Source organism: Balaenoptera ricei, chromosome 3 (assembly GCF_028023285.1).
Source record: "Balaenoptera ricei isolate mBalRic1 chromosome 3, mBalRic1.hap2, whole genome shotgun sequence".
NCBI classification, from domain to species: Eukaryota; Metazoa; Chordata; class Mammalia; order Artiodactyla; family Balaenopteridae; genus Balaenoptera; species Balaenoptera ricei.
The window spans coordinates 123,129,471-123,149,543 of record NC_082641.1 but is presented as its reverse complement, the minus strand read 5'-3'; the positions used below and the strand labels follow the sequence as shown (position 1 = coordinate 123,149,543).

The 20,073-nt window shown below is 40.9% G+C and overlaps 1 protein-coding gene across 6 annotated transcripts in view; it reads left to right on the top strand.

Moving 5' to 3' along the window:
* The window catches only part of PRELID2 (PRELI domain containing 2), a 598,497-nt gene that overhangs the window by 26,763 nt on the left and 551,661 nt on the right, over positions 1–20,073 (top strand). For all 6 annotated transcript variants that reach the window (XR_009502406.1, XM_059917388.1, XM_059917387.1 and 3 more), the window contains one exon: positions 17,555–17,660. Coding sequence is in view for 5 of the 6 variants with exons in the window: in XM_059917388.1 (XP_059773371.1) it covers positions 17,555–17,660 (106 nt within the window). In the remaining variant the exon portion in view is untranslated. The remainder of the gene's footprint in view (positions 1–17,554; positions 17,661–20,073) is intronic.

Below are 20,073 nucleotides of genomic sequence, written 5' to 3'. Positions count from 1 at the left end.
GTGCTTGTGATTGGTCTGTTCATATTTTCTATTTCTTCCTGGTTCAGTCTCGGAAGGCTGTGCATTTCTAAGAATGTGTCCATTTCTTCCAGGTTGTCCATTTTATTGGCATATAGTTGCTTGTAGTAATCTCTCACGATCCTTTGTATTTCTGCAGTGTCAGTTGTTACTTCTGTTTCATTTCTAATTCTGTTGATTTGAGTCTTCTCCCTTTTTTTCTTGATGAGTCAGGCTAATGGTTTATCAATTTTGTTTATCTTCTTAAAGAACCAGCTTTTAGTTTTATTGATCTTTGCTCTCGTTTCCTTCATTTCTTTTTCATTTATTTCTGATCTGATCTTTATGATTTCTTCCTTCTGCTAACTTTGGGTTTTTTTTGTTCTTCTTTTTGTTTTAGGTGTAAAGTTAGATTGTTTATTTGAGATGTTTCTTGTTTCTTAAGGTAGGATTATATTGTTATAAACTTCCCTCTTAGAACTGCTTTTGCTGCATCCCATCAGTTTTGGGTCGTCGTGTTTTCGTTGTCATTTGTTTCTAGGTATTTTTTGATTTCCTCTTGGATTTCTGCAGTGATCTCTTGGTTATTAAGTAGTATATTGTTTAGCCTCCATGTGTTTGTATTTTTTACAGATTTTTTCCTGTGATTGATATCTAGTGTCATAGCGTTGTGGTTGGAAAGGATACTTGATATGATATGATTTCAGTTTTCTTAAATTTGCCAAGGTTTGATTTGTCACCCAAGATATGATCTATCCTGGAGAATGTTCCATGAGCACTTGAGAAGAAACTGTATTCTGTTGTTTTTGGATGGAATGTCCTATAAATATCAATTAAGTCCATCTTGTTTAATGTATCATTTAAAGCTTGTGGTCTGTCCATTGGTGAAAGTGGGGTGTTAAAGTCCCCTACTATGATTGTGTTACTGTCGATTTCTGCCTCGTGTTACTGTTGATTTCCCCTTTTATGGCTGTTAGCATTTGCCTTATGTACTGAGGTGCTCCTGTGTTGGGTGCATAAATATTTACAATTGTCATATCTTCTTCTTGATTCTTGGATTGATCCCTTGATCATTATGTAGTGTCCTTCTTTGTCTCTTGTATAGTCTTTGTTTTAAAGTCTATTTGTCTGATATGAGAATTGCTACTCTGGCTTTCTTTTGATTTCCATTTGCGTGGAATATCTTTTTCCATCCCCTCACTTTCAGTCTGTATGTGTCCCTAGGTCTGAAGTGGGTCTCTTGTATACAGCATATATACAGGTCTGGTTTCTGTATCCATTCAGCCAGTCTATGTCTTTCGGTCGGAGCATTTCATCCATTTACATTTAAGGTAATTATTGATATTTATGTTCCTACTGCCATTTACTTAATTGTTTTGCGTTTGTTATTGTAGGTCTTTTCCTTCTCTTGTGTTTCCTGCCTAGAGAAGTTCCTTTAGCATTTGTTGTAAAGCTGGTTTGGTGGTGCTGAATTCTCTTAGCTTTTGCTTGTCTGTAAAGCTTTTAATTTCTCCGTCAAATCTGAATGAGATCCTTGCTGGGTAGAGTAATCTTGATTGTAGGTTCTTCCCTTTCATCACTTTAAATATGTCCTGCCACTCCCTTCTGGCTTGCAAAGTTTCTGCTGAAAGACCTGCTGTTAACCTTATGGGGATTCCCTTGTATGTTATTTGCTGTTTTTCCCTTGCTGCTTTTAATACTTTTTCTTTGTATTTAATTTTTGTTAGTTTGATTAATATGTGTCTTGGCATGTTTCTCCTTGGATTTATCCTGTATGGGACTCTCTGTGCTTCCTGGACTTGATTGACTATTTCCTTACCCGTATTAGGGAAGTTTTCAACTATACTCTCTTCAAATATTTTCTCAGTCCCTTTCTTTTTCTATTCTTCTTCTGGGACCCCTGTAATTTGAATCTTGGTGCATTTAATGTTGTCCCAAATATCTCTGAGACTGTCCTCAATTCCTTTTATTCTTTTTTCTTTATTCTGCTCTGCAGTAGTTATTTCCACTATTTTATCCTCCAGGTCACTTATCCATTCTCCTGCCTCAGTTATTCTGGTATTGATCCCTTCTAGAGAATTTTTAAGTTCATTTACTGTGTCGTTCATCATTGTTTGTTTGCTCTTTAGTTTTTCAACGTCCTTGTTAAACGTTTCTTAAATTTTCTCCATTCTATTTCCAAGATTTTGGATCATCTTTACCATCACTATTCTGAATTCTTTTTCAGGTAGACTGCCCATTTCCTCTTCATTTGTTTGGTCTGATGGGTTTTTACCTTGCTCCTTCATCTGCTGTGTGTTTCTCTGTTTTCTCATTTTGCTTAACTTACTGTGTTTGGGGTCTCCTTTTCACAGGCTGCAGGTTTGTCATTCCAGTTGTTTTTGGTGTCTGCCCCCAGTGGCTAGGGTTGGTTCAGTGGGTTGTGTAGACTTCCTGGTGGAGGGGACTGGTGCCTGTGTTTTGGTGGATGAGGCTGGATCTTGTCTTTCTGGTGGGCAGGTCTGCGTCCGGTGGTGTGTTTTGGGGTGTCTGTGACCTTATTATGTTTTTAGGCAGCCTCTCTTCTAATGGGTGTTTTTGTGTTCCTGTCTTGCTAGTTGTTTGGCACAGGGTGTCCAGCACTGTAGCTTGCTGGTCATCGAGTGGAGCTGGGTCTTGCTGTTGAGATGGCGATCTCTGGGAGATTTTCGCCATTTGATATTACGTGGAGCTGGGAGGTCTCTGGTGGACCAGTGTCCTGAAGTTGGCTCTCCCACCTCAGAGGCACAGGCCTGATGCCCAGCCAGAGCACCAAGACCCTGTCAGCCTCATGGCTCAGAATAAAAGGGAGAAAAAAAGAAAGAAAGAAAGAAAAAGTAAAATAAAATAAAATAAGATAAAGTTATTAAAATAAAAAATAATTATTAAAAATATAATAAATTTAAAAAGTCATAAAAAAAGAAAGAAAGAAAGAAGAGAGCAACCAAACCAAAAAGCAAATCCACCAATGATAACAAGCGCTAAAAACTATCCTAAAAAAAAAAATCCAAAAGAAAAAAAAAGAAAAAACGGACAGACAGAACCCTAGGATAAATGGTAAAAGCAAAGCTATACAGACAAAATCACACACAGAAGCATGTGCATACACAGTCACAAAAAGAGAAAAAGGGAAAAAATATATATATCATTGCTCCCAAAGTCCACTGCCTCAATTTGGGATGATTCATTGTGTATTCAGGTATTCCACAGATGCAGGGCACATCAAGTTGTTTGTGGAGATTTAATCCGCTGCTCCTGAGGCTGCTGGGAGAGATTTCCCTTTCTCTTCTTTGTTCGCACAGCTCCTGGGGTTCAGCTTTGGATCTGGCCCCACCTCTGCGTGTAGGTTGCCTGAGGTCGTTTGTTCTTCGCTCATCAGTATGGGGTTAAAGGGGTAGCTGATCAGGGGGCTCTGGCTCACTCAGGCCGGGGGGTGGGAGGGGTATGGAGTGTGGGGCGAGCCTGCAGCAGTAGAGGCTGGCGTGACGTTGCAGCAGCCTGAGGCGCGCCGTGTGTTCTCCCGGGGAAGTTGTCCCTGGATCACTTGACCCTGGCAGTGGCGGGCTGCACAGGCTCCCGGGAGGGGCGGTGTGGATAGTGACCTGTGCTCGCACACAGGCTTTTTGGTGGCTGCAGCAGCAGCCTTAGTGTCTCATGCCCGCCTCTGGTGTCTGTGCTGATAGCCGCAGCTCATGCCCATCTCTGGAGCTCATTTAGGCGGTGCTCTGAATCCCCTCTCCTCGCGCACCTGGAGACAGTGGTCTCTTGCCTCTTCGGCAGCTCCAGACCTTTTCCCTGGCACACTCCGGGCTAGCTGTGGCACACTAACCCCTTCAGGCTGTGTTCACGTAGCCAACCCCAGTGCTCTCCCTGCGATCCGACCGAAGCCCGAGCCTCAGCTCCCAGCCCCCGCCGGCCCCAGCGGGTGAGCAGACAAGCCTCCCGGGCTGGTGAGTGCTACTCAGCACCGATCCTCTGTGCGGGAATCTCTCCGCTTTGCGCTGCGCTCTCCTCTGTGGCTCCGAAGCTTCCCCCCTCCGCCACCCGCAGTCTCTGCCCGCGAAGGGGCTTTCTAGTGTGTGGAAACCTTTCCTCCTTCACAGCTCCCTCCCACTGGTGCAGGTCCCGTCCCTATTCTTTTGTCTCTGTTTTTTCTTTTTTCTTTTGCCCTATCCAGGTATGTGGGGAGTTTCTTGCCTTTTGGGAGGTCTGACGTCTTCTGCCAGCGTTCCGTAGGTGTTCTATAGGGGTTGTTCCACATGTAGATGTATTTCTGATGTAGTTGTGGAGAGGAAGGTGATCTCCACATCTTACTCCTCCATCTTGAAGCTCCTCCTGCTTCTAGACTTTAAAATGTATTTATCTGTCAGTTCTGGTTCTTTTCCTTATAATGAATAGATTTTTATTGTACTATGTGGGAATGTAATTGATATGCACTGGATTTGGTATTAATAACATTTACTGTATCCAAGTAATGTAATTCTAAAAGATAATAATCTTGTAAAAGTATTTTCTTGGGCTTTGCCCTTTCACCATAACTGTGTGTGTTTTGGTGGTAAATAAAAACTGTTCTGTTATCTTCAAGCAGGATTTAAGTTATCACTGTCACTGGAGACTCATGCTGTTCATGATGGTACGGAGCTGGGTTTCTCTTGCTTTTGAGTGACAAGACCATAATCCCATACTCAGCATTGAGCATCTTGATGGCTCATGTCTTCACCTTTCCGTGTCTAAGAGCTTCTGCTTATCCATTGAGGCTTGCAGACCTTATTTCTGAGATTTGGAGATGTTCAGCCTAGTAGAATGTGTGTTAATAACATTGGTTATGTTGTCTCAACCTTTATAAGATATCAAAAAAAATCCCACCTGGAATATAGTAAAAGAAACAAAAAAGCCAAAATCAAACTTTATACACAGATTAAATGACTAGGACAAGCAGTTCTTCTTAGTTCAGTAAGTTTTCATTATCATTGAAGTGACTCATATGAATATTCTTTGTTCTGTTAAATAAGGTATATAATATTTTTAATTTTTAAATTTCTGGATTAAAACATCCCAAGTCTCAAGTATTCATTTGGTGATTCACAAATAGTATAATTTGCATGTTTCGAGGGACTAATTGTTGGGCATTTTTTGTTGTGTATTTGTTTCTTCCGTACTCTGATGTATTTTTTTCCCAGGAGCAAATTTGATAGTTTGGTGACTTGCATGCGTTTGGCAGTAGCCTTTTTAGTTGACCTCCAAGCTTGTTTTCACTGAGGTATTAAAATATTCTGGCTTTGTCAACTTTACTTAGGAATGATTCCTAAGCCTCGATCATGATGATAAAGGTCTTGAGGGTGTTGTTATCTAATATCCTGAATAAAAACCACTGTATTCATCCCCAAACAGGATGCCCTGTGCTTATATTGACCTTGATTTCCCATGCACCAGTGGGTGAGGAGATAATCAGCAGAACGTACTGCCAGTTATAGAACACGGAGCACCAGTGCCTTTTCTGTAAATATGGCAGGCGTCTGGGCAAGAGCCTTATTTTCCACTCAGTAAGACTGCCCTACAAAAGATACATTTGTGTCCATATAATCAGGGCCTTCTCTGCTCTTCCATCCTGTTGCACCCCTGCATCTGGCATAGTGCTGGGCTCAAAGAGGAGGCTCCGTGGCCGTTTGTTGAATGAATGACAGATAATGCTTCTTATGGGCTGAAAAGGGGACCGGCAGAAAGGGCACATGCAGATTGGGGAGGTCTGATAGGATATGGTAGGAAATTCGGTGTAGAGGGACTCTTGAACCCAGTAATGTGGATACTTCTCTGCTGGTTTTTGCTGCTTGGTCACTTATGTGCTGTTGGACTCTGGGAGAAGGGATAAAGCTGGCCTGAGCTCCCTCACAGAGTGTTGTGAAGATTTAATAAGATAATAAATGCCCTACACTTGGGGAGTATAAAGCACTAGATAATGTAGGTTGTCGTTAGAACTAATGGTGAATAAATGCTGTTTTCAAAGTGCCGTGTTTCCTTAAAGGTACTAACTTTGACAAGTGGAGTAAGCTGTTTTATTGAAAATGGAGGTGATGATTGAACTGGAAACAATGATGTTTAGCCAAGAGAGCATTCTGTGCCATTTACAAGTAAGAGCTTTTGAAATATATTAGTGAATGCCTATTGATTTTTTTTTTCCTCTCCCATCCTCCTTTGCCCTTTGGTTTTCAGTTGTGTATTAGTGAAGGGATGGGGGGAGTTTAAATGTGTGGATTCATTGTGGTGATTCTAGTTTTGTCGGCTTGGGCTGGCTTCTGGGAGTCAGTATATTTAAAGTTTTCCCGGTGAATCTGTTGAGCCTCCAGATTTGGGAACCCTTGATAACTAGTTAGTATCCTGTGGTTACAGTGGAAAGCAGACATACAGCTGGCACCCCTTTTGGAGCTCTGTTTTGTGCAATGTTCCTGTTAATCTTATAAAGCATGACCAGTTGATAATCTGACTCTCCAGCAAACAGTAAACACTTCTTGGCAGAAACACCCTGCTGAAAAGTTTAGCAAAATTTGGATTAACTCTTCTGGAATCTCTTATGGAGCAGAGAGACCAGTTTAATTTCCTTCCTCCCTTCCTCCCTCCCTCCCTCTCTCCCTCCCTCCCTCTCTCCCCTCTTCCCTCCTTCCCTCCCTCCTTCCCTCTCTCCCTCCCTTCCTCCCTCCCTTCTTTCCTTCCTTCCCTCCCTTCCCCCCTCCCCCCTTCCCTCCCTTCCTCCCTTTCTTCCTTCCCCCCTTCCTTCCTTCCCTCCCTTCCTTCCTCCCTCCCTCCCTTCCTTCCTCTCTTTCTCTTATTTTTTTTTCCTTTCCTTTTTACCTTCTCCCTCCCCTCCCCTTCTCCCTCCCCTTTCCTTCTCTTCCTCCATCCATCTCTAGTAAATAAAAAGTTTGGGTATTAAAAACTAGAATGTTTTACCAATCAAGAATCGATGCCATGCAGAAACCCTAACGGTCCTGGGACAGTAGCCGGGAGCCTGATGGCTGTCCTCCCAGTGTAAGGGTCTGCCTCCTCCATCAGGTTGCGGGTCAATGCCTGGGAGCTGTTCGCCCTTTTTTTAATCAAGGCTAGTATTGGTAGCTAAGCAAAGAGATGGGGAAAAAAATTGACCAGCTGAGTTCGTTTTCCTGGTTTGAATTCACAGCTACATTTTGAGACATTTTCTGTGCTGGAGTTGGAGGCTCTTCCATTTCATATGTGTCTGACCTCAAGAAGGGTGTAGTCTTGAGAGGAATCTAAGTGGTAATTCCTAGCTTGTTCTGTTTTATTCTCTGCTCTGCTCTGGGAAGACTCAACAGCCTCTTGTCTGAAGGTAGGAAAACCTTCTGGCCCTCACATAGGTCCTGTTTGGATGAGTCTTGCTCCAAGTATTCTTTATTACCATGTTTAAAAATAATGTTTCCTCTTTTTTTCACAAGTATTACATGTTCATTGTAGGACAGTTACAAGGTACATAGAAGAAAAAACAATATATTCATGCCCTCTTCAGGTCAGTGCTGTTTCTAGTCAGTGACCCCAGAGGGAACCAGTATTCTGACCTCCATCTTTATAGATTAGTTTTGTCTCTTGTTGATCTTCACATGGAATGGAATCGTATAGTATGTATTCTGTTGTATTAGTTTTTTGTCGTTGTTTTTTGTTCGGCATTGTGTCTAGGAGCTTCATCTTGTGTGTATCAGCAGTTTAGTTTGTTCTTTTCCCATTGCTGTGTAGCAGTCCATGGCAGGAGCATACTGCAGTTGCTACAATTTATTTACTCATTGTGCAGAATTTTTACAGACTTGGAATCATACTGTACATGGTATTCTGACTTTTACAATTTAACATTGCATTTGGGACTGTCTTTCCTTATTGAATGTGTCATTTTAAAATGATTTTTAAAAATGGCTGGTCAGATGTATTTATTGGATAAAATTATTCTAGTGTGTTTAATTATTGGGCATTGCATTATTTGCCATTATTTGCTCTTATAGATAGCAATGTGATGAATATGTTTGTAGCCTGGTGTATGCCCTCATCTAAGATTTTTTGCTCAGAACCCATTGTTAGAGGTAGATGTTATGGGTCCAAGGGTTTGCACGTATTTGAGGCTTTTATTAGGTATTGCTAAACTGAAGTATGTGTACCTAGGCATCTCATAAAACTTCCCAGAGACCTGGCAGTTGGCAGTGTTGTATAGACTTATGTTTGAAATGGGATCAGGAACAGCTACATAATTTGCAGGAGCCAGTGCAAGATGAAAATGCAGAGTCCCTTGTTAAAAAATAGGTAAGAATTTTGAAACGGTGACAGTGGAGCATTCAACTGAGTGTGTAGCCCTTCTGATAGCTGAGCCCTGTGCCACCCCGTAGAACGTACATCCTTGAAGCCAGCCTGAATGGGATACACACGCTGGTGGGCCCGATATCCCAAGACAAGCCTCCAATTGGACCAGTTCACAGACTTGTGTATTTTGAAGCTTTGTCCACTACTTAGGATGCCAGTAAGCACATTGCCAGTAAGCAAATGTGAATAGGCACATTTCTAGGAGGCAGGATTGTGGGAAGGGACACAGGAGCTGATGTTAACTGTGTGGATTCAAAAAGTGGTCATGCCAGTTATTTTTGTGTGACCTTAGCAAATTTGCCACTCTGAACCTCAGTTTTTTCATCTGTAAAATGGGGTTAATATTATCTACCTCATAAGATAGATAGTGAGAATTAACTGAAATGTGTATATAAAAGACTTAATACAGTGCTTCTCTGCACGATAGGCTGTTAATAAGATAGATTGTGAGAATGAATGCTATGTTTTAAGAGACTGAGCCACGCTGCCCTATAATGTTTACCCGCATTAGGCTGCTAGGCTCCTGAGATCCACCGTTTACTTACTCCCTGTTCCTGCTCCTGGTTAATCATTTAGGCCGCAACCCAGTGGTTCCTGGGATGGGTTAAAGGAGAGCCGCTCAGAGGGGAAGGGCTTCAGGAGTGAAGGTTATAGAGACCAGCAGGGTGTTTGGTCTCTGTGGCCGCTGTGCTGGGTGTGTGACATGTGATAGCAGGGAGGGAGGGAAGACTGGAAAGATGGAGGGTTCTGGAGCTCCGAGGGCCTTGAATGCCAGCATGGGGAGGGAGGGACTCCTTGCCAAGTAGTTTATGGGGATTGAGTGCCATCTAGATGCCAGTGAAGTGGACATACTTTGGAGTTTACTGGAGCTGGATTTGTACTGTGGGCATTTAACTTCCCAGACACCGTGCTCTTCTTTCTGCAAATGGGAATCATAATGATGGTAGTAGTAAATAGCATTATTACTACCAGTGTTAGTATGAGTAACTAACATGTATCAAATGCTTACGCATATTACCTTGAGTGCTTCACACATATTACCTTATTCACCTTTGGAACAAAGTTTGAGTAGGTGTGATTAACCCCATTTTACAGAGGAGACTGGGCTTCAGGAACTTGCCTACGTGGGCGGGTCCCCATTCCGTGTTAGAGAGGAGATGTGAGTCCAAGCCATCTGACTCCAGGAACCATATGCCTAATTCATGTCCTGTAAAGATATATATATTTAATACAGATATATAAAATATAAGAAGCGCATGTATAATTATGTGTGTTCGTGTTAAGGCTAAAAAGTGCTTAACACTGACGGAGCCCCCTGTAAATTGAATTGGGTCTCTGAGGAAGCACAGTTCTGTAAATGGGTCTGGTAAGCTGGGGGGAGGGACCGCGTGTCCTGGCGTGGCGAAGTGCACGCACGGGCAGGGCAGTCTCCGCAGCGGTGTCGGGCCCTGCCTGTCCCTTGGGCCACCCCTCTGTGTGGTTACAGGAGAATGCCGAGAACAGCCTGACTAGAACTGAGATGTCATCACAACAAGCATATCCGTGGAACCATTTTTCCTTCTCAAAGACACTTTAATTAAATTCCCATCGTGAAAACAATTGGGCAAGGTTTGCCATACCCAACCAGTCAATAATTCAGGGACAGGAGCTCATTAAGAGCTTTTGCTTTCTGGAAACTGCCGTTTTGAGGATTAAGAGCTGGTGGCTGTGTGCTCTGGGGATTAATTCCTGATCCGTGTTTCCTCTGAACTTTTTTATTTCCCCAAATTCAGAAGGAAACACATTTTTAAATGACCCCAGAGTAGGAGACTGATGGAATAAGCTGTCATTCACTTTCACAAAGGTGTTCCTAGCTTTGAGCTGTGTGCTCTGTCATGATTCCATTGTGTTCTGTGATGAATTCTGTCCGCCCATGGACAAAGCGATAGATGTGACTCAGGTATAGGCACCGTGTGAGTGAGTGAGCCTCCTCTTTGAACACGTTTCCGGATACTGTGCTGGCTTATCTCTCAGCCGGGTGAAGGCTGCCCCCTACTGACACTAGCAAGTGACCTCCTGAGACATCTGGTTCCATTTCCCTGACAGAAGTATTGAGATGTACCATAAATTTCTCTTCTTTTGCTTCTCCCCTCCCCTCCCTCCTCTCTCCATCCTTCTGCTGCTAATGCATTATTGATTTCTTACCATGTGCTAAGTCATTGCAATTGGAAATGATGCAATGAAGAAAAACAATATAGGTACAACCATTTAGAAAAACATTTGGCATGTATTCCCCCAGTTTCTTTTTTTTTTTTTTTTGGCCACGCTGCACGGTATGCCGGATCTTAGTTCCCTGACCAGGGATCGAACCTGTGCCCCGCTGCAGTGGAAGTGCAGAGTCTTAACCACTGGACTGCCAGGGAAGTCCCAGCATTTTTTAAAAGTTGAAACTGTGCATGTCCTGTGACCCAGATATTTGACCACTAGACACTCTAGAGACACTTGTGCACGTATGTAGCTGGATGCATTATAAATATTTACTTTACAGAACTATTAGTAACCCCAAACTGGGTCCACATTAAATGTCCATCTTCAGTAGAGTGGATAAATAATTTGGAGTATTTTCAAGCAATAGAACAGTATGCAGCAATGAAAACCAACAAACAACAGCTTCATACAACAGTATGGGTGAATCTTCACTGAGCATGCAGGTTTAATTCCCTGTGCCTTAGTGAACAGTGACAAGATCAGGGTGTGCTTAGGAAGCTGACGGGGCAGTGTGGGTTATGAGGAGCCCACGCTGGAGGCAAGGATCCCATTGGGAGGCAGTTGTGGTGGTCCTGGAGAGAGAAAGTGCTGTGCTAAACCCAGGCAGTAGCAGCAGCAAGAGAGAGAATGACATGGACTGTTGAGGAACATCAGAAGTTAAATAAACACAATCTGGGGACTGAGTGAATGTTTGGATTGTTTAGGAAAAGAACCATTTAACCTGTTGCTGAGATTTCTAGTCTCATAGACTAGGGTGATGGTTGTCTCCTTTGAGGTGGTAGATATGAATCTGCATGACATTAAGCTGTGACCTCAGGCAAGTTATTTAACTTCTCTTTGCCACAGTTTCCTCATGTGTAAAAGAGAGAAAACATATTAAGAGTAACAACCTCAGAACATAGTACAGTGTCTGATACATAATACACATTGTTACTATACAGTTTTTTGAAGAATAAGTGTGACCCTGAGTATATAACATCATAAATGGATGCAGTCATTTCTTTAGACTTAACAGAGATAAGACAGGTGTAGGAAAACTTGAATCATCTTTATATATCTCTTGAGTGAAACATCAAACAAAACCTGGGGGCAGGAGAAAGTCTTAGGTCAAAAGGCACAAAGAAATGGAGTTACATAGTGTGAGAAAAGGAAAGCCAAGAGGTGATTTAATGAGACTTTAAATGAAGGATAAGTCCAGAGTTAACATGTCCCGGGCCTCCCCTGGTGGCGCAGTGGTTAAGAATCTGCCTGCCAATGCAAGGGACACGGGTTCGAGCCCTAGTCTGGGAAGATCCCACATGCCACAGAGCGACTAAGCCCATGCGCCACAACTACTGAGCCTGTGCTCTAGAGCCCTCAAGCCACAACTACTGAGCCCATGTGCCACAACTACTGAAGCCCATGTGCTTAGAGGCCATGCTCCACAACAAGAGAAGCCACTGCAATGAGAAGCCCGCTCGCTGCAACTAGAAGAAAGCCCACATGCAGCAATGAAGACCCAACGTAGCCAAAAATAAATCAATAAAATAAAATAAAATACATTAAAAAAAAGTGGCAGGATACACATTTAAAAAAAAGTTAACATGTCCCTTTGCTGAAAAAGCTTCTTGGTAGCACAGAGCCTTTTAAAGAATAACTTTTTATTTATACAAAAATGATCCTCAAGGATTTATTAGTGATGTTTTTTGGTGATTGCCAAGTAATACATCTTTATTAAAGAAATTAGTAAAAAGAACAAAGTAAATAAATAACACCTATAATTCTAATGCCTAGAGAGTCTGTTCATAGTTCAGCTCTGTCTATTTTTCTGTCTGTCCATCCGTCCATCTATCCATCTATCTTTTTCTTTTTTTTAAAAAAGAGCTGATGACTTCCCTGGTGGCACAGTGGTTGAGAATCTGCCTGCCAATGCAGGGGACACGGGTTCGAGCCCTGGTCCGGGAGGATCCCACATGCTGCAGAGCAGCTAGGCCTGTGTGCCACAACTGCTGAGCCTGCGCTCTGGGGCCCACGAGCCACAACTACTGAGCCTGCGTGCCACAACTACTGAAGCCCGCACGCCTAGAACCCGTGCTCCACAGCAAGAGAGGCCACCGCAGTGAGAAGCCCACGCACTGCAACGAAGAGTAGCCCCTGCTTGCCATAACTAGAGAAAACCTGCACCCAGCAACGAAAAACCCAATGCAGCCAGAAAATAAACAAAGAAATTTAAAAAAAAAAGAGCTGAAATTAAACCCGTAAATTGTGTGTAAGCTGCTGTGTTTTGCGTAGGAACTTAAATGGAGGCTTATCTAGCATGAGGGATTGAGGTTAGCTATGTGTATTAAGAAGAAAATGTCTGATGTGCTTTGTCAATGAGTTATTGAGAGAAAGCACAGCAGTTCCTTCTCTGGCAGTCTTAAAATATAGTAGGATAAACTCTCATCTCATTGATGGCAAGGGCATGACCCTGCTTTACTGCCCTGTTATTCTCTTATATGTGGGCCAAGCCTGAGATTGCTTTTCTGAGCACTTGCTTCTCCCAAAAGTGGCAGAAAGAAATGTTGGTTAGAATATGATGTAAGTGAGACTTTTATTAATCCCTCACCTACGTTTTCCTTGCAGACTGAAGAGTAGATTTCTCCTAAGAGTGTAAGACTGCTCAACTTTTCATTTTGAAATATTAAAATCACTGTAAATTTCTACTCTGACTAATCTGGAACAAAGACAGGAAAGATTAGTGTCACCAGGATATAGTTTTACATGAGCAAATCATTTAAAATAGGCTTAAATCTAAGAGGTGGAAGCTGCTTTGCTTAAACTGACTAGTTGCCTAGACTATTTATGTCAGATTGGCTAGGATAACTGTGTGTGTGTGGAGGGGACGGGAGAGGGGAGAGAGGAGAGGGTGAGGGAGAGGGAAAGAGAGGGAGAGAGAAGTATTCTGAAGGCTTCCTTTCACTATATGCATGATCTAAACGTAGAGGCTACTGCTATTAGAGAATTAGAGAGAAGGTCTAATTAAGAGGTTATAGTAGCTATTTTTACCAAAATCACAGCTTTTTGAATTCATAGTTTTCTCAATATATTTCTTAGTGTTAGTGAATGTGCTCATATATACATGTACAAATACACCCAAGTACACCTATGGGAGATTTGGCTCCCATTTCCTTTCCTTAGAGATATAAGAAGGTAGGGGGAAGTTTTTTGTTGTTGCGGAATATTTTTGATTGTAAAGAAATTTAATATTAATTTATCCATTTAACAAATACTCATTGAGCTCATTGAGTGTAGGCACTGTGCTGAAAATGGGGGATAGGAAGTCATCTAAAAGCATTAAGGAATGGCAACAAGCCTTTTAGTCAATGGTGCACATGTAACTGTTCATCTGTACCTGTTACTTGGTGGCCTCAAATGCGAAGTCCTTCTTGCCTTCAGGGTGAAGTCTAAACTCCTCAGTCTGGGAATACCATTTGCAATCTGGTCTCCATCTGTCCTTCCAGCCTTATCTCCTAACATCTCCCACACCCACCTTATACTCTGGTCATTTTTATGGAAAAAACATTGATCAAGCCCCTTACCAAGTACTGGGTATTTTCAGATAACTGGCTGCTCTTCAGACCTTCTTGTCTGAGTCCTTGTGGTTTTCCTCTGGTGGAATGCTTTGCCTCCATTTGCTGGTGTGACACTCACCCTCTTGTCTATGTGTCTTTCCCACTAGTCAGTGAGATCCTGGAGGACAGAAACTGTCCTTCCCTGTGGGGCTGTTGCACCCAGTAAGGTTCTTAGTAGATAGTAGCCACTCAGTCAGTGTGTATTGAACAAATGAATAAATGAGGCAAAGTCCAGTATCTTGTGATGAACTCCCTCAGCTTTTGTTTATCTGGGAAAGCCTTAATTTCACCTTCATTTTTGAAGGATAGTTTTACCAAATACAGTATTCTTGGTTTACAGTTTTGTTTTGTTTTTTTTTTTTTCTTTAGCACTTTGAATATATCATACCAATTTTTTCTGGCCTACTAAGTTTCTCCTGAGAAATCGCTGAAAATTTTATGTGGGCTCCCTTGTATGTGACAAGTTGCTTTTTTTCTTGCTGCTTTCAAGATTCTCACTCATTGTCTGTGACTTGATGATTTGATTATAAAAGTCTTGATGTGGGTCTCTTTAGGATTTATCCTCTTTGGCATCATTGAGCTTCTTGAATTTGGATGTCCATTTTCTTCCTCAAATTTGGGAAGTTTTCTGCCATTATTTCTTCAAATAGGCTCTTTGCTTCTTTCTTTCTCTCCTCTCCTTCTGGCACTCCCGTAATGTGTACATTGACCACTTCATGATGTCCCATAAGTCCATTAGGCCATCTTAACTTTTCTTCATTCTTTTTTCTTTTTCCTTTTTTATTCTCCTCTGACTCAGTAATTGTAAATGACTTGTCTTCAAGTTCACTGATTCTTTCTGCTGCTTGATCAAATCTGGTGTTTAACCCTTCTAGTGAATTTTCCAGTTTTTATATTTTAGTCTTCAGTTCCTGGATTTCTGTTTTTTTTTCTTTTTCTTATAATTAGTTTCTATCTCTTTGTTGATATTCTTATTTTGTTCATACCTCATTTTCCTGATTTCATTTAGTTGTCTACCTCTGTTCTCTTTTAATTCATTGACCATCTTTCAGGTGGTTATTTTGAATTCTTTGTCAGGTAATTAATAGATTTCTATTTCTTTAGGATTGGTTTCCAGAGATTTATCTTGTTATTTTGGTTGGGCCTTGTTTCCTTGTTTCTTTGTTTACTTTGTGATCTTTTGTTGAGACTTGGGCATTTGAAAAGACAGCCACCTCTCCCAACCTCTACAGACTGGCTTTGTGCAGGGGAAGACCTTCACCCATCAGCCTGGGTAGAGATTTTGGGGGGGCCCCCCCTTGTGCCTTTTGTGAGGATGTTTCTCTTTGGGGCTTGTGTGTGTAATTTTCCAGTTAGAAGGTTTGCCCCTGTTATCAAGAGCTCATAGTCTCTTGCTCTCCCTGGTGTCTGTCCGTGGTACTGCAGATTCTTTGGTGCTATAACAAGCCACCATGCTTGCCTTTGTTCTTAGCAGCCCCCAGACATCCAAAGTATGCTGCTGTTCCCTTCAGCATTCTGAGTCAGGCAAGACAGAAACCAGTTCCTTGGACAGCCCACTGTAAGGTCAGAATGTTAGCTGTACATTCCGCTCTTTTCTTTCCTTCCAAAGGAGAAGCCAGGAGTCAGGGGTTGTTTCCTGATTGTGTTGCCCTATGCTGGGTGGATGGGGACTGTGGCAGGTAAATGCAACAAACATTCTTGTTCAGTTCAGTGTGGCTCTGCTTGGCTTTATACTTGCCTGGGGTGCTGCAGTTTCTTAGCTGGTTTATGCACTTCTCATAAAGGCAACTTGGCCCATAAGTTGGGGTCTCTGTGGGGGAATGAGGGCCTGGGGCTTCCTATCCTGCCAGCTTTATGACATCACTCTCAAGTGTTATTCAAATCTTTGCTTTATGAAATGGAGATAATTAATATTGGTAGAACTTTTTTTTAATTTTTAATAAATGTATTTATTTATTTATTTTTGGCTGTGTTGGGTCTTCGTTGCTGTGTGCAGGCTTTCTCTAGTTGTGGCGAGCAGGGGCTACTCTTTGTTGCGGTGCACGGGCTTCTCATTGTGGTGGCTACTCTTGTTGTGGAGCATGGGCTCTAGGCACTTGAGCTTCTGTAGTTGTGGCACATGGGCTTCAGTAGTTGTGGCTCACGGGCTCTAGAGCGCAGGCTCAATAGTTGTGGCACACGGGCTTAGTTGCTCCATGGCATGTGGGATCTTCCCAGACCAGGGCTCAAACCCGTGTCCCCTGCATTGGCAGGTGGATTCTTAACCACTACGCCACCAGGGAAGTCCCAATATTGGTAGAACTTTAAATAGGTTAGTGGCACATATAATCTGTCTCATCTCCTTTTCTGATCAAAGATTAAAGAAATCATTCCAGGCTTCTTTCCTGTCTCTGTCTGTCTGTCTCTCTTTAGTAATGGTGGCTAACATTTAATAAGTTCCTTACTGTGTGTCAGGAACTGTTCATGTTCCTGTTGTATGTATTCATTTACTTCTGACACTAGTTGTAAAAGGAAGATACTATAATTATTCCCAATTTACATGGGAGGAAACTGAGTTAAGAGAATCTAAGTAATTTACCTGAGGTCATACAGCTGATTATTGTCTCATACTCAATTTTAACAAGACATTTTGTAGCATGGAATGAGAAATATATATATAAATATATATATATTTATATATATATTTACTTAGAATAAGTTAAATTTATTTATTTTGGGTCAGGTAGAGATTCTTAAAGCTCATTGACTGTCCTGTCACAGTTTGATCATTGAATTATTTGTTAGGTATAAATAAAAATTCTGTGTTCTGCAGTTTTTCTAATCAGAATAAAGTACCCATGTGTTTTCTCTTCTTTCCAGCTTTATTGTGATGTAAGTGTCATGTAATATTGTGTGAGTTTAAGATGTACAGTGTAATGATTTGATATATGTATATATTGCAAAATAATTATCACAATAAGGTTATTTAACACATCCATTACCTCACATAGTTACAGTTTGTGTATGTGGTGAGAACTTTTAAAATCTACTTTCTTAGCAACTTGAAATGAATAGTCTTTAATTTGAATATAATATGTTGCTTATATTATATAAACTGGAAGTCTCCTTTTGATAAAATCTTTGGTGTAACAGGCAATTATTGAATTACTATAGATATTATTTTGTGTTGATTATAAGTGGTAATTATGCTGTTGGAAATCCCTATAATTTAAATATTCAAATATAGAATGACACCAAAGGTGTGTGTGTGTATATATATATATATTTTTTTTTTTAATTAATTTTTATTGGAGTATAGTTGCTTTACAACATTGTGTTACAAAGATGTATATTTTTGTTTTTTGCAGGACAGAGTTCATTCAAAAAGGCAGGATTTCAATTACAGGGGCTGGTTTTCTCAACTGCGTTCTGGAAACGTTTGCCAGCACATTTTTAAGACAGGGTGCCCAGAAGGTAAGCTTCTTTTCACTTTGAACCAACATTAATTTTAAGAAACCATGGAGATTCCCATTGGGTTCTTGAACAAGGCTCATGAACAGACAAAACAAGAAAAAAATACAATTAATAAATATATGAAAAGATAATTACCCTCACTAATTATTACATAAATCCAAATGAAAGTAAAACTAAAGTGCCATTTGTGGCTCATTAAGTTAAAAACATGCCAATGAAGAATATGTGATAATATGGGAATACTTATAGTCTAATAAAGAGAAATAATCAGAATGAATAATTATATTTACTGTATATACAATATGATGACAGCTGTTTAGTAAAAAAGATAATAATAGCTAATATTTATGGAGTGCTTACCATGTGCTACTCACTAAAAAGAATATTTAATCATTAATTCATTTAATGCTCACAAACCTTGGAAATAGCTGTTATTGTTGTCCTGATAGTCTGGACAAAGAAGACACAGAGTTCTGGAGCTCCTGATTGTCTTTTATTGTGGTTTTCAAGCTCTATACTTGTGGGAGCTTAGGCTTCCATGAATGTTATTCAGAGGCCACCTTGAAGTTCTAAGGTCCTGTGTTACCCTGTGTTTTAAGTAGTGCTATTCTTGTTTTCATCTGTTTTATATAGCATTACATATGAGATTGATATATCCTGTTTTCTTGCCTAGGAAAGTCCATTTCTTATGCACCTTTATATGCCTATTGTAGGTGTTCCAAAATATTTTAAAATTATTTTATTAGTATTTGTTTTATTTATTATATTTAAAATTATTTGTCATTATTATTGTTATTAATTATGTTGGTGAACATAATCACTTATTTCCAGGGTTTACTCAGGTATGATGCATATGTTACCTAGTTATGTTTTGTGGGACAGGCTTAATGGCTGGTCTAAAGAACTATCCTTACGACCTTAGAGGTTTTATGGGTAATAGACCTTGGTTCTCGTTTTACAGATCTAGGTTCAAGAATGAACCTGGACCACAATGTGTTAATCTGGGAGGCTGAGGGTGATGGATGAATATTTGGTGCTGTACTCTACTCCATAGACATACTGTCTAGATTGATGATGTGTTCCTGACCCTGGTGAGCACATCGCCAGGCTGGCCCCGCCTGTTTAAGCCTGGGCTTGAAGTGGATAGTTGAGCTTCTGTAAGGTCTGATGTGACTGTCATTTACTCAGACATTATTGCGGGTTTGCCCTGCTATACTGCAAAATATGCATTTGTAAAAAGCCCCATGTTCTGCAAAATTGCACTCTAAAAATAATAGTGCTGATGAGAAAAATAACTTTATTGCTATGTCCCTGACTGAGTTGACTTCTTGGACATTGTTTGTTTATTTATTTATTTATGGCCGCACCACGTGGCTTGCAGGATCCTAGTTCCCCAACCAGGGATTGAACCGGAATCTTTGCAGTGGAAGTGCAGAGTCCTAACCACTGGACCACCAGGGAATTCCCAGGGACATTGTTTAGATTAAAAGTGGCAAAGTTTTTCTGTAAAGAGCCAGATAGTAAATTTGTTAGACTTTGTGGGCCAATAGGCAAAATCAAGATACTGTGTAGGTGCTTTGTAACAAGAGAGAACCAAATTTGCACACATTTTTTATTGACAAAATTAAAATTATAATAATAGTAATTGAGTATAGTTTTTACAATAAAAGTCTACTAAGTATATAATTCTTAAAAGAATGGAATTCTTTTTTGGGAGGAGATAACATTTACCTGAGTTGGGGTTAAAAATTAGTATTCCCTGCCATCAAACTGGCTGCAAATGTTCATTTGTAAAAACCATTCTTATCTTGTGGACCATACAAACACAGGTGGTAGCTGGATTTGGCCTGTGGGCTATAGTTTGCCAGCCCTTGCTTTAGATAAATAAATATTGTTTGTTTAATCCGAGTGGGTCTCTATTTGACCTGCCCATCATTCTGAACCTTTTAATGACTTTTAATCACACAGTGATTGTGTATATTCTGATTCTGTGAGATACATAAAGAGAGACTATTATTCCCATTTTATTGGTGAGAAATGTCTTGAAGAGGTAGGTGCACCCAGTCTGTAGGTCGCTGCTTGCCCACAGTCCTTCCTCTTGAAGATATATTTTGCATACCTGCTTTGTGGGAGGCACTGCGTTGAGTGTGGGCTAAATGGATTTACTCAAGGTCACAGGACTGGCAAAGGGTGGAGACTGGACTCACATCCCCACCTTTTATCGCTTACTGTGCCACTTACTCCTTGCCACTTACTGTTCAAGATGTGCTCAGATGAATGAAGCAGAATGCTAGCCAGCTCAGCATCATGTTGTGCTTTAGATGAATTTGTGTTGCGGTCCTACTTCCTCTGTATTTATTAGGGCTCTTTGGTTGCAAGTAACAGAAACTACCTTAGGCTAGCTTGATATAGA